This window comes from Centrocercus urophasianus, unplaced genomic scaffold (assembly GCF_019232065.1).
Source record: "Centrocercus urophasianus isolate 14NV4802_14NV808 unplaced genomic scaffold, USGS_Curo_1.0 seq_5, whole genome shotgun sequence".
Lineage (NCBI taxonomy): Eukaryota > Metazoa > Chordata > Aves > Galliformes > Phasianidae > Centrocercus > Centrocercus urophasianus.
Window position 1 is genome coordinate 520781 of NW_024885088.1, and position 26919 is coordinate 547699.

At 39.3% G+C, this 26919-nt stretch overlaps 1 protein-coding gene across 2 annotated transcripts; it reads left to right on the forward strand.

Moving 5' to 3' along the window:
* The first annotated feature begins 330 nt into the window (after positions 1-330).
* Positions 331-21885, forward strand: LOC122169109 (solute carrier organic anion transporter family member 1C1-like). 2 transcript variants are annotated; one of them, XM_042834938.1, is made up of 14 exons: positions 331-459; positions 3045-3186; positions 3886-4018; positions 4655-4776; positions 5827-5973; positions 7064-7162; positions 7958-8203; positions 9033-9197; positions 12718-12913; positions 14421-14586; positions 15036-15220; positions 19231-19295; positions 20383-20500; positions 21524-21885. In XM_042834938.1, the coding sequence occupies exons 1-14, from the start codon at positions 331-333 to the stop codon at positions 21744-21746; spliced, it is 2136 nt and encodes a 711-aa protein (XP_042690872.1). In that variant the 3' UTR covers positions 21747-21885. The 2 variants fall into 2 exon arrangements, with proteins under 2 accessions (XP_042690872.1, XP_042690873.1); XM_042834939.1 differs by lacking the exon at positions 5827-5973.
* Positions 21886-26919: the final 5034 nt, after the last annotated feature.

The window sequence follows — 26919 nt, forward strand, 5'->3', positions numbered from 1 at the left end:
GATTTAAAATGTTAACTAGCCTCACTTAGTCTGCTGATGATGCTGGGCAAATGTTCAATGAAATCACATTGATGACAGCACGAGAATGAAGATGAAGATTGTTTACTGAGTACGATTTAATCTTCATTATGATAGGCAAGTGGATTGCAAATTTCCTTAATTAAACATCCAGTGCACTGGTCAGATTCTGTTGTAAAGTTTGATAATTGCTGTTGTAGCGAAAACAGTACAAGAGGGTGTTGCTGTCACATGACAAACTTTGAGGCTGAGCTGAAAGGATGCCCTTTAAAAATGTTCTTCGTGTTTTCTGGTTTAGAGGCAGGGGATATCATGGAGATTTCTTCAAAAGAAAATGCTCAGTTATTCTCAAACAACACAATCCTGCCTGTTGACCGATCTTCATTCAAATCTGAATCTTCTACTTCCAAGGAAAAGCAATCATGTTGTGGAGGTATAAAGGTAGAGTAAGAGCTTTCGAATATTCTGGTTGGGGCTTAGAAAAAAATTTTTTTTTTTTTTGTAAGCTAACCCTTTGTAAGTTGTGATTATATGTTGGTGAGTCAGTACAAAATTATTAAAGACACTTCAAAGCCACAGTAGTATCTGCCTTTGGTCTGTATTTGCCTAACTTTTGGCAATATTCAAATATAACATGTTGACTGAGGCTTGCATATTATGAGATCTTCATCCTGAAGGGTCAGTTATATCCTCCTTATTGTACCATGCTATTTTCGTGAAGTTAAGAACAAAGTATGAGAAGCCAGATACTACAGTCAGACAGACAGATGTTAGTACAGATGGCATTTTTAAGATTGTAGCCTTCCAAGTGCTGGGAAATATTATTTATATTATGATCTGTGTGTTCTGAGTCCAGTGTTGTTGTAACATTCTTGATTCGAGAAAGCTTTGTATGAAAGCACTTTGAATTGAAGTATCTCTGCTTTATCAGCATTCCTGGTACCCACAGTACTACACTGATGCAATGGAAGCCCCCTGCCTTACAACAAGGCTATACCTCAGACCACTGCCCCTTGGAGGAGGATTCCCCACTTTCTGGGACACCTGGGGTACAGAAGACAATATGATGATTTGCACATCATCTCTACCCACTTTTCAAAGCCAAGTTGTGAAAAGCTGAGACTCCTGGGTGGGGTCTCAATAAATCACCATATAACAGTGAGAAAGATGATTTGAGTTATATGGAAAATGATTCATCAGCCTTGCCTAGCTCTTTACAGATAGCATTTTTTTATTTATTTATTTTTGTTGTTCTTCTAAATGAACGAAGATACTGGCAATTTATTCATAGATCCCGATTCAGCTTCCAATTAAGTCACCAAGACCAATGCCTATTCAACCGAAGTCTACATATTAAGCAAAGCAGTTAAGATATAGTCACGTTAATGAGTCTAATAACTGCTATCAACATTTTATTTCCTCAATATTCTTCCTCATTTTCCCTGCTCCTGTAAAGGCCCGGAATTGGGATCCTGCCTTGAAACAGAAGATGAGTTGTATTAATTAAATGTGTAGCACAATAGTAATTTATCATTGTTCTTCCATTTGCTCTAAAATAATCCAATCCTTTCACTGAATAAAACTCCAATCATAGATTAGCCAGCTAGGAATCAGCTTATTAGATCCAAAAATAGAAAAGAAATAATATTTCAACTCAGATTTTTTCTGGGCCAGATATTATTTTTTTTTTCGCTTCTGGGAACCACAATGTTGTGATTAACCTTTGGACTAAAAAAAAAACCAACAAAATAATGTGTTGTGTTGTTGTTGATGGTGATTTGTTTCTTTTTGTTTTGTTTTGTTTTGAACTAATTACCAGCATTCCTGTGTTTCAAAATTACCTTCATAAACAGAAAAGACAGATATTTTACTTACAGTCATTCACAGACCACTGAACAAAGTGAAATCCTGTGCACCTTTCCGTCCAAGACCTAAATCAGGAGCATTTTTCCACTGTTGCACATGTTCTCCATCTCTCTGCAGGAACAGCTCCAAACCCACTAGAAAAATGTGTACCAGAGGGACAGAGAAATTAGACAGTTCTAATTTCACCTGTAACTGTGGAAAAACCACAGTTGCTTTCACATTGCTATTCAAAATCCAAGAGCATAAACACACAGAAAATGTAAAAGATTAAGGCAATATTTTTAATAGAGAGATTTTTGAGAGCCTTCACCATGGGAAAAAAGAGCGAGATGCTGTTTGTTTACACAGAAATGCTTCTGAAAGAGAAATAACCAGCTCTGTATAAAGAAAAAATGCATTGAATGTGACACAGAGGTATTTTTGAACCTTGACATGAGAACTGGCATCCAACAGTGACGTCAATATTACTACTAATGTGCCTTGTCAAAAGTGATGTCGTAAGGAGTGTTGCACTGGCAAGGTTCCAGCATGATGGAAAAGCTTCCAGCCTGATTTCCCACAAGTCAGACCTAAGGAGTAGGACAAGAGTCTTAGTCTTGCTGTATATCATACAAAACTGTGTATTTTAATTTTTTGTTTACACTTTTTGACACTTTTTGCAAACAGCAGCCATATATATTCAATTAATCCTGCCTGTATTTGAAGGTAGAAGGCAAACTTGTGGTTTCCAACATGAACCTCATGGTGTGTGAATATCCCTGGAACTAGTAAATTTAGTAAAGCTATGTTTACATTAGGCAATAGCACTGTAGGAGTGGAACAGCTGGTTCTGAGGCCCTTGTGTTCATCCTACATTTCAGTGTGGGGAGTTATGTCAGGCTTGATATTTATTGTTATTTCAGGCTGGGAATCCTGTCCCAAACACTGAAGAGCCCTTAGTTGTTATAGTGCCTTTCTGGAGTGCATCTTCCACTTTAACTATTTTGGCAGGAATTTATTCTGCTTGTTTGTAGTGTGAACCACTGGGGTCAAAAAATTTCATTTCCAAAGCCCAATCCTGAGTCAGACTAGGACATTAATGCAGATGTGAAGCAGCTTAGAAATAACTAATAAAGTAAAGCAATCTTCCTGATTTTAATCACTGTCAATTTCTTTCACAGATATTTCTTGGTGCATTATCTTTTGTTTATTTTGCTAAAGCACTGTCAGGAAGTTATCTGAAAAGCACTATCACGCAAATAGAAAGAAGATTTGATATCCCTTCCTCCTTGGTTGGAGTTATTGATGGCAGTTTTGAAATTGGTACGTGCTGTATAAATTCATTTTTGCTTTCAGAAAAAAATACGATGCAATTTGTTGTGAAAAAATGTTTGTAAGAATCTTCTCTGACTGTTAAAACTGAGCAAGGTTTACTTAGTAGTAATCATTATGACTGTCAATATGATTACACTGGATATGGTTGCTAACACATGCAAATCAGCATAGTCCTAAATATTTTGTGATTTTATATGCTTATCTGCTAGTTAATTAATACTAATAGACATACTAACTGAAAAATGAGAATTCAACAACTTTCAAAAATTTCAGCCTTCTCTCTCCTTCAGTAGCGATACAAAACTCTAACTGTGTAATCTGTGTTCATTGTCCAGCCTTGCACTAAGATTAGGAGTATGACATCACTTCTTGCTATTTCAAATTACTGGCTTTGTCTCTTGGCTGTTCAGTGAGTTGTGGTATTCATGGAAATGAAATCTTAGTTGGTATATAAAGCGCTGTTGCTCTACCATCTGACACAGTTATCTTTTCCAGTTGTTTTTCCAAATGTTTTCTTATCATGAAAGGTACTGGGCTCCTGTAAAGATGCCCGGAAAGAGGTTGAAGTACCAACCACATGGAATCAACCCTCTCCCTTGAAATAGCTGCATACATTGTGAATAATTTTACTAGGGGGTGTTTTATCAACAAGCCATTAAACTTAGTTTTCCTTTTGTACTCTCTAAGGGAACCTCCTAATCATAGTTTTTGTAAGCTACTTTGGAGCGAAGCTTCACAGGCCAAGAATAATTGGAGCAGGCTGCTTAATTATGTCAGCTGGAACATTCCTAATTGCAATGCCCCAGTTCTTCATGGGACGGTAAGCGCAAAATGATTGGTATTTTCCAACTGGGCGATGCATGCTGGATACTAGTTCACTGAGATATGTAAGCATTGACTGTGAAAAGGTCCACAAAAATAGTTGCATACAAATGTGGATGTTGAATCTAATATTTATTACAAAGACTTATTTTATTACAGCAGAGCTAATATTTTAACACATATGCCATCCCAAGTTTTAATCCACTTAAGTTTTATTAGCCTTCGAGCTCAAATATCAGCTGTGTTTTGACATGGTTTAAGAATTATTGAAGATTTGGTGAAGAGATGACAAATCATGAAGACAATATGAGTATCAAACAAGAGTCAGAGTGAGCACCCACTGTCTGATTCTCTTTAGTACAGATTAATTTATCACAGTACAGTAGATTTCCTGTTAAACTGAAATGCATCACTGTGACAGAGAGAACTAAATGGGGAATATTCATACGTTACTACAATATAAGCCAAGTGACATTTATCCACTACAAACAGATCATTTGTAATTCTAGATGCAGATAAAATCTGCATTCAAGTGCTGTATTTAAGTGCTTTCCTCCATGGTAGCAAGAGATTTGTTTGTTTCTTTTTTCTTCTAAGTTGGGAGAGTAAAAAAACAACTTTGGTTTGTAAACAGATATCAGTATGAAAGATTTCCTTCCACCGTCAATTCAACTGTTAGCATCTCTCCATGTCTGCAGGAGAAAAGCCAAACTCCACTCTTGGCCCTGGAAAAATCTCAAGCCAAAATAAATGCAGGTGAGAGCAATCTATTTTACATACTGTGATGAGCACCATAGAACATACCTGAAGGCTCTCAAACACTGGCTTTATTAGAATGAAAAAAATTGGAATCAGAAGGACCTATCCCATAGAAAAGCCAGATCTTCCTAGTGAAACAAGTTTTTTAAAAGCAAATGAACATCTGCCTCTACTCATAGTCTTTTCAGGATGCCTCCTCAGATGCCTTTTCAGGCTGCCACCTCTTCTCCAGCAACTTTCTGCAGCATCGTGGCTTGCAGAAACCCCAAACTTACATAGGACTCACACAGGAAAGCTTTGGTCTTCCCTCTGTCAGGAAACAAGCCTTTGGGTACTCGTCGTGATGGAAATAGCAGATTAGGTCTTCCAGACTGCAGACCCACTTCCTCATTTCTCTTCCTGCCCACTGCCCTCTGTTTTGCAGAGCCGGAAGCTGTCTCCCCACTGAGGTGTGCTCAGTGCCAGCAGAGGAGCTGAGGGCAGGCCTCATGGCGGCTGCAGCTCCTCAATGGGAGTGGAGGGGCAGCGCTGAGCTCTGCTCTGTGTGACAGCGCCAGGGCCCGAGGGAACGGCATGGAGCTGTCAGGGGAGGGCAGCTGGGGGTCAGGGGCTGGGTCTGCAGCACAGGGAGGTGGGCATGGAACGGGATGCACAGGGCTGTGGGCACTGCGCTGAGTGCCAGAGTTCACGGAGCATCTGAACAGCACTCTTAGACACAGGGTTTGAATTTTGGCTGGTCCTGCATGCAGCCAAGAGGTGGGCTGCAAGATCCTTGGGGTCCAACTTTGGATGTTCTGTGGTGGTAAGATATTTATAAAACTGGCCAACTTTTAATGCATCTTACTAATTACCTGGAGTAGTTCTTGCTAGACGTGTATCCACCTCAGTCTCATGGGGTTAAAACTGCTACCACCACCGTTGGCCCCAAAACTTTTTTCAGCTTTCCCACTGCTTGTCCCATGTTAAAAGCATTTTAGAAGTCCTGTGCATTCACTGTGAAAATGTAATGATAAAAACACATGGTTGTCTCTCTTGTGATATACCCAGGATGTGAAAAAGAAGCAGGCTCTTCCATGTGGATCTATGTTTTACTGGGAAATCTTTTGCGTGGAATAGGTGAAACTCCTATCCAGCCTCTAGGAATTACATACATTGATGATTATGCCATTGAAGAGAATGCTGCCTTATACATTGGTAAAGTAAATACTTCACATTTTTTTTCCTAATGGATTTTTCCTTAGAGAAAATGTAGTCATTTTTACTAATGGAGTGACTGTTGTTAAATTGACTTGCCCTGATTGTTTTACTTGCATTATTTCCAATATTAAAGTTTATTTAACAATCGTATACATTAAGGGTTCCAACTTCCCCTTTAATTACACTAGCACAGTTCCATTATCTTAATTTGAGGAAAGAATTTGATCTAGGGTTCCTGCTGTTACTCTAATCTTCCTAATTCTTCTGAATGGAGACTGCTGAGCCTCTGTGCACATTCAGTTCTCTGGAAAGTGATAAAAACGTGTTATTTTAAGCACTTAAAATAGAATTTCAGTGGGCACTCATGACTTCCCCTTCAGACTGAAGCAGGATTACAACCAATAGTAATTGAGGCTTGAAAAAGTAGATATCACCTTTTTCTTCTTGTATTCATTGTGTGAAGAGATCTGTATGTTCACCTAAAATATTACCGAAAGGTCTTTCTCCATCAACATCTCCTCTCACAGTTTCCAGCTTGGAAAAACCTCAGGATCTCTGTTTAAAAGATTCAGTCTTTCCAGATTTCCAGATCAGTTTTGAACATTCAAAATATGGAATGTTTAGCTTAAGGAGTTTTGAAATATGGTAAGATTGGATACCAAATCAAAGTGATTTTTCTGCTTGCTCATTGTCTAACACAATTTAAAATTTATTTTGGTAAATGATATTTGTTTTCCAATTACTTGAATCTAGCCAGCTTTTTATAGTTTATAGTAATTATAGGTTGGTGCCATTATTAAGTTTAGGCTATCTAATTCCGTGATTTGTTATGTTGGACTGAATATTGGTTTTTAATTGTTCTTTAACAACAAAATATCAAAGTGACATTGAAGTGCGTGAAATTTTATTGTTGTTTTTTCCTTCTTGCAAAAGTGCGAATTTGAGTAACTGATGTGCAAGAGAGCAAAAGTGGATTAGTCTTTTAAGACTGTCTCACTTGTTACCTATCATGTTGTATTGTGTTCTTTTGTGCAGCAGGAGCTGATGTTCACTCAGAAGAGTAACAATTCCGTGGTTTCCATTACAGGCTGCGTACAGACACTTGCAATTATAGGTCCAATATTTGGCTTTCTTCTTGGATCTCTGTGTGCCAAACTTTATGTTGACATTGGCTTTGTAGACCTTGGTAAGTCAGAAAACTCAAGTTTAAAAAAATCAGTTAAGTTCTAGTATGCCTGTTTTAGGCGTGTGTTCCAGTTAAAGAACTAGTAAGTTAGCTTTTATAGATAAAAGGCTAATGAGGGCAGAGCAGCTACTCTCTGAGATAAAATGGATGACTGCAGTGCAGTGCCTCATGAAGTAAAATCTATCCACGAGGCCAAATATGGAAGAAATAGGAGGCCCAATGCTCCCTCTGACCCAGCTCAGCCTCAGCTGCAGCCCTCAGGTGTTGGTGAGTAGCTACGGGGAGACAGTAGGCACCTGGAAGAGACAGGACTGAGGCTCTTGCCAAGAGAATTCCTTTTTCATTTTCCAATAGACCATCACTGCAGAGAAAGCGGGTCTTGCAATGCATGCAAGAGTTCTTAACTAACTTCCTCCTGATACAACACCTTTCTCCTAGCTGGGCTTGTGACTCTTAAGCAGAACAGCATAGTTGGTGCAGCAGTGTTAACTGGACCACTGTGTGGCCCGATCCTCATAGCCTCTTCAGGAACATGTGAGCAGAGTTTTGGGACACCCTGATGTCAGGAACAGGACACCAGTGTGACACACGAATCAGCAAACCTTGTCACCTCCCTGAAATTGCTAAATTGCTCTTATATTATCCATAGAGACACATGGCACAGCTAAATCTGGTGGTGGGAGAGCGGACTTCTCTGGAGAAAATTTTCCCACAAAATCATCTTCATTGCTATCAGCAAAGATTCCTTAAACAACTTTTTTTTTTTTTTTTTTCTTCTTTCTTGACTTTCTCCAGACAGCATAACAATAACTCACAAGGATGTGCAATGGGTGGGAGCCTGGTGGCTGGGTTACCTAATAGCAGGTGTTATCAGTGTTCTGGCTGGTATTCCCTTCTGGTTCCTGCCCAAGCACCTCCCAAAACCAGAGAGCAGAAAGGATTCCAGCACCTCTTCTGAGCAGTCCAAATTCATCACTCAGGATAACAAAGAGCAACAAAAATCTTACCAACCACAAATGAAGTTTGCTGAGATGGCAAAAGGCAAGTCATCGGAGCTTCTGTCCTGACTGCTGAGTCTTTCTACACTAGCTTTCAAACTTTTTAACAACCTCATAATTATTTTTTTTCCCTCAGATGTCAGTTTCCACATAATTTGTATGCACAAAAAGGGTCTCTTAGTTGTTCAGTAGACCTGCTCTTGCGTGTAGAATTTATCCAGCTGAGAGTTTCAAAATAATGCTAGTGATACAGCAAATATAACAAAACTGTAAAAGTTTGTCATTCACAGAATTTGGCTGTTGTAGATGTGGGGTGTCAAAACTGACAATCTCAGTTTCTAGTAAACCTTCTTTTCCTTTATAGTCATCCATAAAATGCATATAATGGCTGATCAGAATAAGAAAGGAACATACCAGGTACAGAACTTCAGGAGACTAACTCGGTTTTAACAAAAGTGTATTTTTTTTGTACAACTGCATTTCCTTGGCTGTACATTGCCAAAAGTATTTTCTCTCAGTACTTCAGTCTGTAACTCAATGACTGTGCTTGCTGTCAGCTGTGCATAGCACCATCTGCTCCTAATTGCAGCTGAAAGATGTTGTGGCTGTTGAGGACACAAAGTAACAGCTCAGCCCTGTTTTCTGATCGAAAGAAAGTACCTAAATCAAGGTGACTGTTCTGGAAAGCTGATTCTTAGTACTTTAGTCCACCATTCCAAGCATCCAGGAGTGCATCTCTTACAAACGTAGTGGGACTCTATTCCCCAAAACATATCGTGCATTTCTCCTCTGGAAGATGCAGATTACAAAGCATTATTCACAGCAGTTACTCTCTCTGGTCTGTTTGTCATTTCTCCTGTTTTGTCTTACAGACTTCTTGCCATCACTGAAGAACCTCTTTGGAAATCCAGTTTATAGTCTGTATTTGTGTGCAAGTATCCTTCACTTCAATTCTTTAATTGGCATGGTGACATATAAGCCAAAATATATTGAACAACAGTATGGGCAAACATCTTCAAAAACTAATTTTGTTATAGGTAATGCTATATCTGCTTTTTGATTCCTTAAAAAATGGACATTTTAGTATTCGTGTATGAATACATAAAGGGAAAATTGCTCTTGAAGCTATGTTTTTTTTTTCTCCCTTCTTTCCTAACTGGCTTTTAAGTAGTTGCTCATAGAAGGTAAGTTACTTTATTTCTGCTTTAGCACTTGTTAGCTCATAGTTTATCTGTACAAGGTTGAACAATCTGTAAAAGATTCCACAATTTGATACTTCATTTCCAGTTCTTCTAGAAAAATTGAAAAATAATTTATTTTAAAATACTTGACATAAATTTATCATCAGATAGATCTGTTTCCTTGCTGGCTTCTCACTTATTTCAACAAAATGAAGATCAACTCAGAGCATGCTAAAAGATTGACCGTATAGTAGCTGTGATATTGCTTTCTTACTTTCCAAAGAGGTTGGCGTTAAGTAAAAGGAAATTAAAGTCATATAAATGATCGTATAACATATGAATTAAAATTAACATTATCTCAGTGCAATGCAGGTGAAGGGAAATCAAGTATTTTTGCCCTAACTCTAAGAGTTAGTTACCCCAGACTGTATGGACAGGTTGAGAGTGGACAATGTTGGTTCTGCTGGCAGCACTGAGCTTCTGCTCTGCCAGACTCACAGGAAGAAGATACCTTTCTCATCCAGCTGCAAGGGCAGCATTGAGTATTGAGATGGCTGCTTTTTGAGGATGTCTTCAGGATGGTGAACTTCATTGTCCACTTTGTTGAACCTACAGGCTCAGCCTCAGTTTCTGAGGTACAGTGACTCAACAGCATTAGACAGCAAAGAGGTTTATGTCTGTTCAATACAGAGGGATCTGCCGTATTTGAGAGAAGCTTTAGTTGCACAGCAACGAAGTATATATATGCAGAAAAGCTGTAGTGATCCATTATGCTATGTTAATTCCTTAAAGATAGAGGCTGGAATTTCCTGGCACTGCACCCCTAGAAGCAAGGAGAAATCTTCAGGCATAGGCAATAGCCAGAGAAAGTCCTGAAAACAATCCCTACATTCAGCACAGTACTTCTCATTGTATTTACAGATTCTCTGGAGCTAAGCTTTCAGGTATGTGCAAACTGAGTGAGGATTAAGATCCATCTGATTTCACAAAGCATACAGACTACATCCACCAGGGAAAATGTGACAGCTTAGCTAGGGAAGGGTCTTAGCCAAGTGATCATCACTACAACAAAGTGTTTTTCCCCTTTTCTCCCTTTTCTTCTTTCAATCTGCTCTTGCTGAGAAAGCTTGCTTGTACTAACAGTGCCTATTTCTCTTGCCCTTCCTCTTCAAACTTTTTTTTGCTATTTTTACTATTTCTTTTTTGGTTTTCTATTTCTATTGCCATATATTTGAAGGACATCTGAATTGTCAGAGCAATTTGAAGCACTGTAACATCAATAACAAAGCATGCTGGAGGCTAGAAGAGGATATTTTTCAATAGTCACAAACTAAGGAACATGTTAGAAAGAAAAAGGGTGTGTTTGTATTATTTTCCATAAATAGATGCACAATATTGTTTTCCATGATGCCAATGTCAAGCAATAGATTGATCGATAAGGCCATAAAACGTATGTATGAATAAAAGAGGTGCATAGGAATGGGCAAGCATGGTGTGTGTGCTTTCTGGTACATCATGCAGCTCCCACACTCAGTCCCAATCTCCCCATACAAGAAAAAGAGAACAGGAAAAGCTGCAGCTTCAAAGTGTTTGGACAGGGCACCCACAAGAGATTGTTGTGACTCTACATTTACGTATGCTGCCCTTTGGATGCTACTTCTGAAATCCCCTGAAATATAATTTTCACATGAATGCAGATGAAAAATGCCACCCAGTGAAGTCTCTTGAAACTCAGCAGTAACTGAATGGGGCTATCATACTTGCCAATGTACTGACTTATGCTTTTGCCAGATGGAATAATTCTCTTCATAATGTCATGCATACTTCTAGCATCAATGCTCAGCACTGCTTTTTCCATGCATGCAGATGGGTTTAACACTTACTCAGCCAGCAGTTCAAGAGATTCCCAGTGCACTTCCTAGTAGGGAGATCAGATGCCAACGTGAATATGTATTTTTCATCAAGTCGTTTGAAATCTGAATAAACTTCAGAAACTTCATCATATGTTCCAAGGCATGGATGCTTTTGTATTTGCTTTTGTTTTGTACACTCACTCAGCTCAGCACCGCTAGATGTCAGCATGAAATAAAAGCTGCAAAACAAATACAGAACTCTGCAAACCAGAATTTAATGTTCCGAAGCTAGCTGGTAAAGCTAGGAAAATCAGTTTCAGTAACTATGAAATCCAGAAAAGTGTACCTTGCTTGATGGTTCTTTTATGGTAGTCTCTATTTACATCTTTTTGATGTAAATAGATCTGTACTGAGCAGAATTTTTTTTATCTTGTCCATATCTACCAGTATGGACATGGCTTTGAGCAGAACTATTCCAGTAAGAGTTAGTGGTCACACAGTGTTACATATTTCCTTCACTGCTCTTCCACCTGTTTGCATGAAGCCTATTACAAGAAGGGTGCTCATTGGTTATATGTATGTTTTAGGGATACAAAACTCAGCTAGGGGAGCATTTCCAACAACCAAAACAGGAGAAATTGCATATATCTCCTGTGTGTGAATGTGATGGCATATCGCTTGCACTCTCCCTGGCTGAGGCTTCTTTGGGGAATCGTTAGTTTTATGGCTCAGTAAAGACAGAAGGAGCAGGTCTTTCTCCAGGCTTTGTAACCCTGGGTAAAACTGAATATGCCCCTGAGAATTGCAGTTTGGGCTCTTGTTGCCCGTGCAAAAGGAAAGGAGAGAAGCAGCCCCTCCCTGGAGGGATGTTCAAGGCCGGACTGTTGCCCTGTGCAGTCTGATCTAGAGGGTGGCAACCCTCCCCATGGTAGGGAGTTGGAACTGGATGACCATTAAGGTCCCTTCCAACCCAAGCCATTTTGTTATTCTGATTCCTCAGGCAGCGCAGTCCTGGAGTATGGCCTCTGCTGGTCCTTCTCTGCTGTTGCTCTGTGGTGAGGGACATGAATAGAGACACAAGGAGGGTCTGTGCCAGAACCCCACAGGACCTTGGCTGTCCATAGCAGCCCAATGTCCCAGGCAACTTCTCTGAGCCTAGAGCACTATTCATGAGGAACAGCACTAGGAATATTTGAATCAACACCACAGTGGTCCCTTCTCTGACAAACTTATAGCTCAGAAAACCACCTAGGTTGAGAAATTAGAATGTTGTTATCTAGACCTTATATAAGGTATTGCTGATACTAAGCTTTGTATCAATGCCAATGAAGCATTTCCCTAAGAGCAAGTCAAAAGCGAGTAAAAGCACATTTACAGAAACAAATTCGGACAAATAAAATGCCCAACTTGAAGGAGATTCTTATTTTACTGCTTCGTGTTATCAGTGCTGCTGCTTTAGTTGCTGAGGAGGATAGTTCACTGAGCTAGTTTTCAATAATACCAATTTTTCTGTTTGATTTCAGGTCTCATCAACATTCCTGCTGTGGCCTTTGGCATATTCTCTGGGGGACTGATCATGAAGAAATTCAGAATCAGTGTTTTAGGGGCTGCAAAAATCTCCCTAGGATCATCTTTTTTTGGTTACCTTCTGTTGCTCTCATTGTTTGCCATGGGCTGTGAGAACTCAGATGTAGCCGGACTGACCGTATCTTACCATGGGTATGCCGGGAAGGGCAAACTTCAGCATAAAGTGCTATTGTGAAGAAAACTCCTTGATCGTTGTATTCCACAAAGTATATGTTGTTGAAAAAGTGAATGACCTAAATATTGTTCTGAGAAGTGTATTCAAAGCAGTGAAAACCATTCTGTCTGTTCCAGTGGGCAGTGTCAGAACCTGTTTGTGACTGCTGCCTTCAGTTCTTTGGGTTTTGTGCCACAAGTGCAGATTATTTTTCTGATTATTTTTTAATTATTATTGCCATAGGACCCATCCTTTGAACACGGAGATTCCAGGAAATGTGAAGAGTTCAGTCAGGGAGTGAGATTCCACTAGTTGTTCCTTGTCTCTATGTGCTACTGAGCAACTCATGGTGTTTAACAGCCTCCAAGCCCAAAACTGAATGTTTAATGAATTAACCATGAGTTAACCATGGTGTTTGCTATGAGGTACACTTGGTCCAAGCCCTGCTATTACAGCCCCTGGAGCTGCATGGTGGTTGTGTTCATCAGCAGCTAGATGAAGGTGCAGGTAGAGTTGTCTTGCAAGGTAGTTTCCTCAGTTTGGATAAATGCACTTGGGTCAGGGCAATCCCAGGTTATTTATACAAACTGGGAGAGGAACTCCTTGAGAGCAGCCCTGCTGAGAACGATTTGGGGGTCCTGGTGGATGAGAAGCTGGACATGAACCAGCAGTGTGCGCTTGCAGCCTGGAAGGCCAACTATATGTCCTGGGCTGCATTAGGAGTGGCCAGCAGGGAGAGGGAGGTGATTGTCCCCCTCTACTCAGCTCTTGCAAGGCCCCATCTGCAGTACTGCATCCAGACCTGGGGCCTCCAGTACAGGAAGGACATGGAGCTCTTGGAGTGAGTCCAGAGGAGGGCCACTAAGATGATCAGAGGGCTGGAGCACCTGTCCTGTGAGGAAAGGTTGAAGGAACTGGGATTGTTTAGCTTGGAAAAGAGAAGGCTCCGAGGAGACCTCATTGTGGCCTTCCAGTACTTGAAGGGGGCGTATAAACAGGATGAGAAACGGCTATTTACAAGGGTGGATGGTGACAGGACAAGGGGGAATGGTTTTAAACAAAGATAGGAGAGGTTTGAGTTGGATACTAGGAGGAAATTTTTCACAGAGAGGGTGGTGATGCGGTGGAACAGGTTGCCCAAGGAGGCTATGGATGCCCCATCCTTGGAAGCATTCAAGGCCAGGCTGGATGTGGCTCTGGGCAGCCTGGTCTGGTGGTTGGCGACCCTGCACATAGCAGGGGGGTTGAAACCAGATGAATATTGTTTTTTTTTCAACCCAGGCTATTCTATGATTGTGTGATTTTATGAAATCCCTTTCTAATATTGTGAAATCTTCATGACAACAGAGAAATAAGAATCTACCCTGCTGTACTGATAGGAAGAGACTACGCCTTAATGGCCTAAAGACACAAACCCAATGAACTGATAACAATTTTCTCCACACGTGTCAGAAAACATCACTACAGTTCCTCTTTTTCCTGCAGGATCAAGCAGAAGGTTGATTATGAGCAAGGCCTGTTCTCAGAGTGCAACTTGGGCTGCATGTGCTCCCAGAATGACTGGGATCCTATCTGTGGAGAGAATGGCATCACCTACATTTCTGCGTGTCTCGCCGGCTGCCAGGCATCCAACGGCAGTGGGAAAAACACTGTGAGAGCCTTTCATTTCCATACATTATGTGGTAGCTTTCCTAATAGCCCAGTTCTGTGCAAGTGAGTGAATTAAAAATGACTAAGGCATGTTCTCTCCAACCAGAAACTTCTGATGTTTTTAGCTATCTGCCACCCACATTTAAAACTCTCTCAACTGGTGTTTCCATTAGAAATTCCAAGAAGAGAATGTAGGAGTTATTTTAGCTGCTGGCTAGAAAACTACAAAACTACTAAAAATAATAATAATAATTAAAAAAAGGAAATGCATTCATCAAAAGTAGGTATTTTCTTCATAAAATTTTCCTCAACTAACAAGCCTTTTCCTGTGGAAAACCCTTTTCCAGTTAGGATTTAAAATTTTGGCTAACCAGAAAAGAAAGATGTGCAATTCCTGAGGCACTTTCTTGCTGCTCTGGTTATCACACACTTTCACCTGCTGTCTTACAGGTATTCTTTAACTGCAGCTGTGTAGGGATTCTGGAATCTCCATCAAGAAGCTCCTCAGCTGTGATGGGACCATGTCAAAAAGGAAATGAGTGTCCGAAAATGTTCCTATACTTTCTGGTAATATCAGTTATCACTTCATATACTTTGTCAGTAGGTGGCACACCAGGATACATACTTCTTCTAAGGTAAGCAATCATTATTTCTGCTAACGTTGGCAAAAGTTTTCAAGATGTTTTGATGTAGGAAACTGGGTCTCTTTCCATTCCCTAATACTGTAAAATGTTTTCAGCTGTGAGGTAGCTTTCAAATTATGTTTTTCATTCATTAACAGGCATTTTACCATTCACACAACAGTGTGTTTATAGTTATAGACGCATGCTACATGTTTCTGATTTTAAACATAGTATAGGAGGCCTAGCTATCATTTATGTCAAGTTCCACTTCACTTAATACCTTTTACTCTACCAGAACAGTGTTAAACAGCCATGGCATGGATGGAAATGAGCTTTACACATAGAAATGTGTGCATATATATGCTTATAGGTAGTCAGCTTTTCTTGCTTCCTATGTATACCAGCATACACATGCACAGAGATGACCTAACCCAAACCATCTACATACACTCAGCTCTTCTCCTCAAGTCTGTTGTATTGTTCCGTATCATTGTTATATCCTACATTTCCCTCTTCAAATAATAATAATAATAAAAAAAGATTTTACATGAGCTGTTTTTTTGTTTTGGAGTTTTTTCTGTTGTAGCAATCATGAGTTTATTAAAAGTTAGTCCCAAAGGATTGTTCCACTATGTACTTAACTGCCGGGACTGTTTGTCCATCACCGAGTATAAGCTTCTAAACTAATTTTAGAAAGTGCAAAAGGAACATAATACTTCCAGTGATTAATCTGGGTTTTTGTCAGCTTCTTGCAATTTTTGGATTCTAAGTAAGCACTGCTCTGCCTTGGAAGGCTTTCTTTCTCAGTTCCTTTTTCCAAATTATTTCCAGATGTGTATGTTCTACTTCTCAAACAAAACAACACTAAATACTCTCTAACTAAGATTTATTATTTTTGCTTTTTCTTACACCCAAATTTTCTTTGCTTCTGAATGAAATTTTCTGGAACGGGACAGTGTTTTTATGCCACATGGAAAAAGTCTGTGTTAGAACTGGCTATATAGACTATAGGGAAAAATCTAAACAAGGAAATGTAACTTCAGCTGTGATTCTTACCCTGAGCCAGATGTAATGCTCGTACAAAGGCTTACAGAAATGGTTGAGGTGAGGATACTTCCCCACTGATTTCCACAGGTAGTGACAGTAAGGTCTGCACCTTGACCCATGCACATAGCTTTCCCCACTCACTGTGAAGGGTGTTACACTGAGCACTGCAATAACATATGGTGTCTGTCCAAGGAGTAACTGCAGGAAGAAAAATCATATTTAATTTATTTTTTTTTCTACTGAAGTTTATGCACTATTGGAACAGTCTACGAGTCTATGCACCAAGAGGAGGATAACAAATTCAGATGTTGTGTTGCCCCTAGTAAAGCAGGATTTCCTGTTGAATAAAAAGTGGTGAGGATGCAGTTTCCTTCCCATATCCCTCCACATACTTTTTACCTTCTATCCGTGAAGAATGTGAGTGAAAATGTACAGCTGTGGTATCACACAGGGCCTTTGCACAATCACTGTCATGCTTAGCCTCCGGTTCTCCATCTTGTTTCCACCACACGAAGCTGAAACTGAGCTTAAATTGCACAGAGATGCTTGCACCTTGCAGCCCCAACCACTTGTTCCCAGGGGACTTACAGCTTAGTGGATGTATTTAGAAAATCTTGGAGTGCTTTTTCAATAACAATTCTAAAACATGTTATACAAAAGCAGAAAAAAAATGGCTTTATTGGTTCTGCTCCAGTAGCTTTTGTTCCTGTTGAAAATTATTTTACTTTGAGATACACTTAATTGAAACTGAGGAGTTAAGTGTTTTTCTGCTGAACTGAAGTGTCAGAATCCAATGCACGGCTAAATAAAACAGAATTCATTAAGTTCAATCCCTTTCTTTTGTTCCCGGTAAGTGACCTGCGGGCACAATTCCACTTTAAGCTCGTGCTTGTTTTTCTGAAATCCATCACTGACTGCTTTCCCTGGAAATCTGTCTGAACCAAAAGTATGCTTCTGTTCCCAGAAAAAAACACCCAACCAACCAACCAAACAAACAAAAAAACCAGCAACAAATACTCTTTGTAAGCAATCCCAAGGTCAAGCTGCAGACTTCATTTAAGTTTGGTTTTTGGGTGTGTGTTTTCTTTAACAAGTTACCTGTTTGTGAGATTATTCAGTATTGTCATCTCTGATAAGATTCCAGCACTTAAGCAATTTTATGGTTTTAGATGAGCAGCCATTGTTGCAGCCGCCATGGAGCACAAATACTGCTAAATCCCTAAAAGCCTGTAAGATATAGTGACATTTATTTCAGAGGTTTACTAGGACTGAAATCACTGAAATACACTTGCAGCTGGTAACAGTCATTTGCTGAAATGTCTTTTTTAGAGGTATTAAGCTAATTACAATTGCCAGGGAACTTGGGAAAGCCCTGAAGTTATGGAGGAAATAAACCCCATTCTTCAGATAGCTGTTGTTTAAGCACAAGCTATTAATAGAATGTGATTAGGCAATGAAAAAGAAGTCTCAGGTCTCCTGAAAGATTTGGCTTTCACAATCTCAGACAACTACAGTTTCTCTGGAAAAGGTGTTAAAATGCTCAAACAATTATTTTTTTTCCATCTGAAAGAGAAGGATATAAATCCAACAGAACGACTAATAAATATTGAATTTTTATCTTCCATCCTTGGCTTTCCATGTCCTTATGCTTGATTAAAAGAACTTCTAGACTGTAGCCTTAGTGTAGCATATATAATGGAGGACAAAACAAAGATTACTATCTGCATTCAGTTTTGCATAGGTGACAATGCCTGTATAAACCATGAGTAACAGACAGTATGATGAGAAACCATGATCAGGTCATCAGAGAACAAAACACTTGAATCACAAGAGAAGCATACAATGTTGTTTTTTTTAACTGTCTGTACTTCGATTTTGTCTTCCATACATAATCTTCATGCCATTTTGCAATTTCCCAAAATTATGGGAGGATGACCTAAGTACAATCTATAATATGGGTTCTTACTACTGTCCGGGCAACTACATTGGGAAAAAAAACAAAACTAAACAGAACTGATGGAGAGCAAAAGAGCTAGTTCTGCAATGTCTTGAGGGATGTTCCTGACTTCATGAATTTCTATGGAAGCTGAGCCTATCCCCTTTCAGAGAACATTGGCCTTACCTCCTAAGTGGTGTTTAAATTCATAGTAACAACTGAATTTCAGCCTATTTTTCATAGTGAAAGAAATGACTGAAACAGTAGGGAATTTTATCGGGTAGCACAATGAGGCACCTCTGTTAGTCACCACACATATTAAGCACGTCCCATTTCAGCCAGGTGACTGGGACCATCAGTGTACACGGATTCTAGCTGGATTAGGTCTTGTAATAGGCAAACTGGGTGAAACAGCACACTTAGCTTGGTTCTATATGCACCTTACTGATAGCATGAACAAGAAGAGTAGCTGTTCTCAGCCTTACCACTCCCACTTTTCTGGGTGAGCCACCTGCCCAAGGCTGGAGCAGGGCTGTTCTCAAGACAAAAAGACTGATATCTGTTCTGGGACCCTATACAAACTCAGAAATGTCCAGCTGTAAATGGCCTGTTCTGTCAGACAGTGGTTTTAATGATTTACAGGAAGTTTGATCTTGCTACTAGACACATGGTGAGGGCAATATTGTGTCTATATACCTTTTGCTAATTGAGGTTATTAGCCATGATAGCAGATATTTTTAATTGAAAGGGATTATTATGATGCATGATTTTACACAGTGTTCCTGTCTTGTATTAGTAATCCAAAGTGCTGGTCTTATCTGAAAGGGTCCCGCCTTGAAATGTGATATTGAATATAGATGTTTAGAATCCCTTGCTGCTGTTATGATTTTATCATGTTATTTATATATTTCTGTGATTCTATTGAAGTCGATACCATCAAGGAAAGAAAAGTAACATTAATTTCCTCCCTCATGATTTCTAGTTTGATTCAAATAATGTACAATCAATTCTATATTTCTACTTAACATTCTGTTTTTAGATGCATTAAACCACACTTGAAATCATTTGCACTTGGTATCTACACACTGGCAATAAGAGTACTTGGTAAGTCCAGACATATTCTTGGATGTATTTTAATGTATTCTTCACTAATCGCTTATCCTAGAATTAAACTTGGATTGTTTGAAAGAGCAACTTCTAATTGACAAGTTAACATTATATGACTTTAAAAAATATAGGAAGCAGATTGGAAAGAGGGTGCACATTTATATTTGTAAAACTGGAGCACCTTTCCTATGAGGAGAGGCTGAGAGAGCTGAAACTGTTCCATACAGAGGTGTTCAGGAGAGATCTCACTAATGTGTATAAATACCTGAAGGGAGGTTGCAAAAAAGATGGAGCCAGACTCTTTTCAGTGGTGCCCATTGCGAAGACCAGGGCACTGGGCAGAAACTGGAGCACAGGAGGGTCCCTCAGAACATCACGGAGAACTTCTGTGCTGTATGGATGATAGAGCACTGGCACGGGTTGCCCAGAGAGGCTATGGAGTGTCTTTTTTGGAGATCTTCAAAAGCCACCAGGATGTGGTCTTGGGCACCATGCTCTGGGTGTCTCTGAATGAGCAGAAGTTGGAGCAGATGGACACTGAGGTCCCTACCAGCCTTAAAAATGTTGTGATTCTGTGACTTTGTAAACTCTATCACTGTGACATATAGTAAAAATGTACCCTGCTAACACATATAGAGGTTGCAAGTGATCCTTTGTACTACGAAGCCAACACAAAAACTACTTCCTGTATCTCTTTATTCAACATCAAGCATGACAGAACAGATAAGGCTGAGAATTCATAATAATTTTTCAGGTATATTTTTATGAGTCACATTTTTATGAGGGAATAAATCTAAGTAGAGGTGTACTGGAGGTCAGAGTTCACTATCTTTGGTAAAGATGCTTGCTGACTTCAGCAGGCTTTCTCATGACCAGCTTCATTTTCGACCCAATCCTGATTTTTCGTAAGGAAGAAAGTGCATTTGGGCAACACAAATCGTGACTTCTTAAATTAGCAAAAAGTGTGAAAGTGTCATTGCTATTTAAATGTATAACTTAATGTTCTATGTTAGTGCCTGTCTAGATCAGAACTGGTCACCCTGAAAAGTAATCTTGCCCCTGTTTTTTTGTTAAATACACCCAGCTGGGATTCCAGCCCCAGTATATTTTGGAGTGGCAATAGACACCACTTGCCTGAAATGGGGAAGCAAAAGATGTGGGGGAAGAGGAGCATGCAGACTCTACGACTCCAGTGCACTCAGGTAACAGCTCTTCTCCATTCATTCTTTAATTTGCTTTCTTTAAGTACATGTACAGCCAGCACTGATAGAATTTCTATCTGAAAATTTTGGTTAAAAAAAAAATTATCTTGAATGAAAGAATTTGGCCAGCAGAAATAGCAAGAATGCTTAGTTTTTAACATTTTTTTTTTCTGGTTTAGGCTTTTTTTAATCCATGCTATCTCAATACTAGTGGAAGTCACGAAATATTCAGAAAAAAAATTCAGTTAAAATCTCAGTTTTCTACTGAGCCTTCCCCAGATTTTCTTAGCAAGTCTTCTGTGTGTATATGTGCAAGGGCTACTAAACCTCATCACTGCTCCATTCTGGAGATGGACCACAAAAAGTAAGAGAAGGATGCCTCACATCATGCCTAGATTATCAAAAGTCCTAAAATGCACTGCTAACTGTTGATTTATTGCTAGAGAAAAGCAATTGTCTCAACTGTTTCTGAAAGACATTAGCAGAAATTGAAAATGGAATAATGATAAAAGGGAAAAGAGAGAATAAGTCAGCTGCTGAGGTTCCAATGCCAGGAAAACAAACAAATAAAAAAAATAATAAAAAAAAAAATTGAGGGGCACATCATGTTTTGGAAATTTGAAGAAAAGAACAAAAGCTCATTTAGGACTCATTCCTAACACAGAATAACGATACTCTTATTGCTGTTGATATTGCAACTGTCATTACGTTTGTAAAGCAAAACAGCACCGAATGCTTTTGGTGTAACTGGTACTGTTTATGAGACAAGTGAAAAATGAATTGCCCTGGAAACGTTAGCTTTCTTCTCGCTGATGTACATTGAAAAGGAAGAAGTCAGACAATGCCTGAGACCCTTTTTGGCCACAGCCTATGCAGTGAGCTGGGTGAGCTCCAACATCATCTCTTTGCCACTTTTCTAGAACACATTCCTAACTTATCATGTGGAAATATAAATGTATCCTTACTGCCTTTTAGTTGTGCCTTGCTTTTGAGATAGGCTCTGACAGATTGTTTTTCTCTCAGATACACGTACCTGGGGCTGACACTGGTGTTGGGCACTGTGTCCATTTTCTTCAGTATTGCTGTCCTGTGGGTTCTCCGAAAGAGGTCTGCTCCGCCAGATGAAACCCTCTCAGCCAATGGGGAAAGAGACACCTGTGTGACAAAGAGCAGGAAAGATAATTTTGTCAATAGTGATCATTTAATTCAAACAACTTACTGGCCAGAAAAGGAGACTAGGCTTTAGGAAGGCAGATCTTCACTGTGATGTTATCCAGTGAGTGGTGTTTCAGGCAAAAACTTGTCATCAGTGAAGCAGAATTTTAGTATTCACACTGAATAATGTTGACCTTCCTGTAATTTTCACCATAAATATGAAAAGCAAAGAATACAGGTATTTTAGCACATATCCAACTCTGAAAATGCCACTCACCATTTGTCCTGCTGAGTCAACAGCGCTCAAGTGAGGGGACTTGTTATGGCTGGGGAGATGCAGATTTCTACAAGCAAGTTTCGTGGCTGCTGAGAGTTCCATCCCTCCTTGCCAAGCTGCAGAAGCTGCTGCTGCCCCTTTTCTAGCTTCTGTGTACAAGGGGTGGCTGAAATGTAGCTTTCAGCCATACTAATAGCCTGACCTGGCAGCCTGCAAAATACAGGGCTATTCTGCATTGGTTCTTCATCACATAGCTTGCCCTTGCAGGTTCTCCAGTGTGGAGCAGGAGGACAGGGGTTTGCTGGAAGGACAAATCAGCTACAGACTCTGGGCATCACCTGCATTCAATCCACAGCATTTAGGCCATCAAATGTTGTGGTTAGGAATTTCTTTTCAGGTATAATCTGCTATAGCACAGCAATAACAGCAAGAAACATTGTCATTTCAGTTGATAGTTCCGCAGGAGTATTATCCGAAGGAAATTGCAAAATCAAGCTTCTTTAGTCTCCAGCAGTTTCTTGTTTCTAGCTAGTACTCAGTGGACTGAATAATTCCATGCATTCTGTGCAATGTAATAACACCCTGATATGAGACACAAATGATTAATTTTTTAAAAAGCTATGACCAGACAGCTTCAGAAGAATAAAATGAATTTAAAGACAAAGTGATCTGGGACTTTCCTTTCTAATTTATTGCTATCTGAATTTTCTGAATTTGCTAGCTGAAGCTAAGATGTGTCATACTACTCTTTTGTACATACATTTTGCAGTTTGATAACGTTTGGTATTAAATGAATTTAAGGTGGGGAGTACAATGAAGGGTTCCTTAGTATGGAACAAAACCTCAAGAATGGTTGCACTGAACAAGACGATGACAGCACCACTGCAGATTACATCTGTTAAAGCAATTAATACTTTAGTGCGTGTGATGAAAGAGAGGTTTTACCCTTCATCATAATATTGGCAAAACAATCTTGCAGTGCATTACTTGCATCTCAGCAGTGACTGCAAGTACCACGCTGCCTTGCTGAATTTGCAGACCAGAGGTAAATGCTGAGTGTCTTCTGTGTGACACATGAGAGCGGGCAGAGGCAGAAGAATAGGACTTACTGAGCTTTATTAATGATACAGGTTTACAGTGTGCCATTAGGGAACTATCTGATCTTTTCACAGATAGGCATACTTAAAAGAGGAGTGTTGCTTAAGCACCTGTCTCAGCAGCTGGTAAGGATTTAAACCCATCACTTCATACGATGCGGTTGATAGAGGAAGGACTGATGCAGCCTGCTGTTTGCCATGTGAGTGAGTCTTTCAGGCAGTGAGTCTGAATACTGAAGAGTTGAGACAGGAACTCTCAGGTGTCCAGCCAGATGAGCATCAGTGGCTGCAGGCAACGAGGCACTGGAGGACCGTGTCTGGTCACTTAGACTTGCATAGCTGGGTACTGAACCAAATAAACAAAATAATGAGAAAGCTTTTAGAGTTTGGGGCTATCTGAAGCATTCTGGCTAAGGTGAATCACTACGATTGGCATCCTACTCTCAGATCTTATTCATAACATACTTTTATAAAAACAACAAAAATACCCAGCTGCATCAGTATCCAGGATTAAAAGAGATACTTCATACCATCAGGCCTCAAGGTAACTAAAACTTAATCTTGGTTTATTCCCAGTCTCAGACAATGCAAACTTCAGCAGATGTCCAAGACTTACGAAACCTAGTGCCAAACAGAAATCAGTACATTTCCAGAAATTTAAAGAAAATCGAGGGAAAGGGGAGACACCATACTATTATATGAGCAGAGAAAGAAAAGAAACTAAGGGAAATTAAGAAAGAAATGGGGAAAAAAACCAAAACATTTTGACTTATGATTATGTATGTGAGTATATGATTATGTATGTATTGAGTTAAGTTTATGTATGTAACCCTGTATTTGGTGGATGATGATTCTGAAGGATGGGTTTTACTTGTGTGAGTCACTTTCTTTACACATAAAAGGAAGAAGAGTATTATAAAGTAATTTACTTCAGCAACTCTTATTTTTTTTTATGGTTTAAAAATGAGCACTCTTTTTCTCTCACTCTTCAGTAACAATCATACTGTAAGTTACCAAGCAGATATACTCCATTTTCACTTTGAAATATTTCCAAGTCTGCTACATTGCTTCAGTATTTCAGGTATTTAAGTGAAAACACGGATGGATGTCTGATCAGAGATTCGGGTTCTGGATTGTTTATCATTGATGAACAAATAGTTTCATTACTAATTTCAGCCTGACAGATTCTTCCTACCTAATTCCTTGCCTTAAACTAAATCTACGACTGATAATGTATCACAAATGTCAACAAATTTAGGGATTTTGCTATTATTACTTTTTACAATTAGCACTATTAAACATGCTTGAAAGACTGCAAGAAAGCAAATACCTTTCATTTCCAAGGGTGAGACTGTTAAAATAATTTCCTTAGATTTCCTAACCACCGCTGTCAATCTCCAAGGACAGAGTGCAACTCATTGCCTTGTTAAGAAGCACTTATGGGCTATACGTCATGTAAAAACATTATTAATACATCTTCCTCTCATAAGAAGCACTGGTCCTGAGCCATTTCAGATGTGTGCCTGTATTCTGCCCTCCTATTTGCTCTTCCTGAGTTATTGTCTGGTTTCCCAGGAATTTCCTAGGGCTGACTTCTCACCTTGCCTTGAGTTGATTGTCACTGAACTGAGGCTGTGACCAGTGACTTGCAGCTCACCCTAATCAGGTGCTGAGAGTACAGCTGATGAGGGGCTTACCCTCAGCTCCCAGCTCTTGCCCTCTCATGGAGCAGCCCCAGTAAGCATGAGCCTTTAGGCTAGAGGAGTTAGGCCTGACTCAGGTTGATCCCTTCTTCTGGTAACATAGAGTCATTTCTAACCAAGCGTTGCAGAAGAAATTCTTCCTCATTAGTGCTAATAAATCTCTGGAACAAATAAAATCCACAGTTGCCATTAAAAAGAAAATGATGAAAGTAGTTCAGTGGTGGGGTCTTTCAACGGTGATTAAGACTGCTCATTAAACAGCTTGTGGTTAATATACCAGGAGGTGTGTTAACCTATGGCACATCACAGATTAAGACACTTCACTGAATTTTGAAGAGTGAAGAGGATTTAGAGTAAACGGAGCACATCAGCACAGCGTGATGGTAACCAGGTCAGTAAACTTCTTCTCATGGCTGTTGAGCAAGGTGAATTTGAATGAAATGATATCATATACAGGTGGTAAAAAGACCCCTCTTCTTGATCCTATGAATTTGAAACTTGTGAAAGGAGCAGCTGAGAAATAGGGACTGGTATAGAAAAAAGCTGCGAAGGTGCTGTGCGGTCAGGAAGAATCTGACATAGAAGAGATTAATAGGCTGTTGAGAAAATGCATTTTGTGTCCAAATTATCTTTACATATGTGAATATTTCTAATAAGAAGAGTTATTTAATTTAGCAGATAATGGTAGACTATGTTCCAGTGTCTGAAAATTAAATAGTAGAGAACTAGATTAGAAATTAGATACTTTTTCTTTTTTTTTTTTCACTAGAACAACTGTCTTCAGGATTTTCTGTTATCTGCAGTTGTTAGATCAATAACTGACTATTCTGAAACAACTGCTCTAGAGTAGCAAGCCAGATGAACAGCTTAGTGAAGAGATTTTATATATTATGCCAGATTTTAAATTTCTTGAGCCATAAAATCTTTCTAATGCTTGTATCACAGATAATATGCTAGACTATATGAAAGTTATGGGGTTCTTACCTCACCTACAAATTCATGTTTCCATTGCTGCCATGCTGTAGTGCAACATGTACATGAACTAGCTCCCAAAAAAGCCTAGGTTCTCTCACTTGCCAATGACTTGTACACTTTCAATTCTGTGTTTATGATAACAACTCCCAAACAAGATACTGGTGAAGACTGACTGCAAAGAGAAGATATACAATCAACATGACTGACTATTCTATTTCTTTCAAGTGGAAAAACTATCAATACTGTTAAAATAGATCTACAAGTTCTACTTTTCACCAGAAAGGTATATGATATGCATCAATGACAAAATTATCTGTGAGTCCTTATGAAAGCAAAAGCTCCACAGAATAGCAGAAGGAACAAGTTCCAGACAACAGCTGAAATGGAGATGGATTTTGATAACACCAAATCAGTTTGATAGTATGTTTTTATTTTTTGGTAGCTTTACAACAACGAGCTGCAACTAGATGCAGTGGAACAGGAACTCCAGAAACTCTTTTTGCTATTATAAAGGTTTTCACATTCTCAGGAATTCTGTAGCAGCTTAGTATTTGCTGAGCTACACTCTCTCCTAGTTGGTTAAGTAAGAGTTAAAGTTTAAAATCCAGTGATTTTCTTTATTAAGTGATTAGTGCCCCAAGATTAAAAAGCCCTCTAGTAGAGTTACCTGCTGCAGTTGGCCCCTGCTTGGCTGACTGCTCCCAGTTACTCTCAGCTCACGCCTTTGCAAATGGGTGGCTTAGCAGCTACTTCTGCTGAGAGTCTGCTGCCATCCTCTGCCTGGAGGAGACTGCAACCAGCTCCTGCTGTAAAGGTGACGTTTAGCATGGCTTCTGTATGGATTGCTTCTATTCTGGAGAGTAATCAGTGATTACTGATATCTTGGTGTGTTCTTATTAAGGGTTTTTCGCTGTCACAATCCAATTATTACACGTGAGCATAAGTTATAGTTGTATGGGAGGGCTTGGACGAAAAAAAAAAGAAAGAGGATGAGATGCTTTTTTCAGGTGTGAGGCCATAGTCTTGGATCCAAATTCAATACTTTACCATTTCCGATTCTGGTATTTTAATCAACAATGCATTTAACTCAGTGTTTTCTTTTTAATATTTTTAGGATGAAAAGGAAAACAAACAAACAAAAACAAAAAAAAACAAACAAAAAAAAAAAAAACAAAAAAAACACTTGAGTGGATCTGTTAATACATTTGAAGG

Coding starts and splice junctions, on each gene's coding strand:
- LOC122169109 (XM_042834938.1), top strand. CDS start 331: ATGGAGATTTCTTCAAAAGAAAATGCTCAGTTATTCTCAAACAACACA. Junction 5,974..7,063: donor GAATGCTGCCTTATACATTG/GTAAAGTAAATA, acceptor TTTCCATTACAG/GCTGCGTACAGACACTTGCA. Junction 8,204..9,032: donor GTTTGCTGAGATGGCAAAAG/GCAAGTCATCGG, acceptor TTTGTCTTACAG/ACTTCTTGCCATCACTGAAG.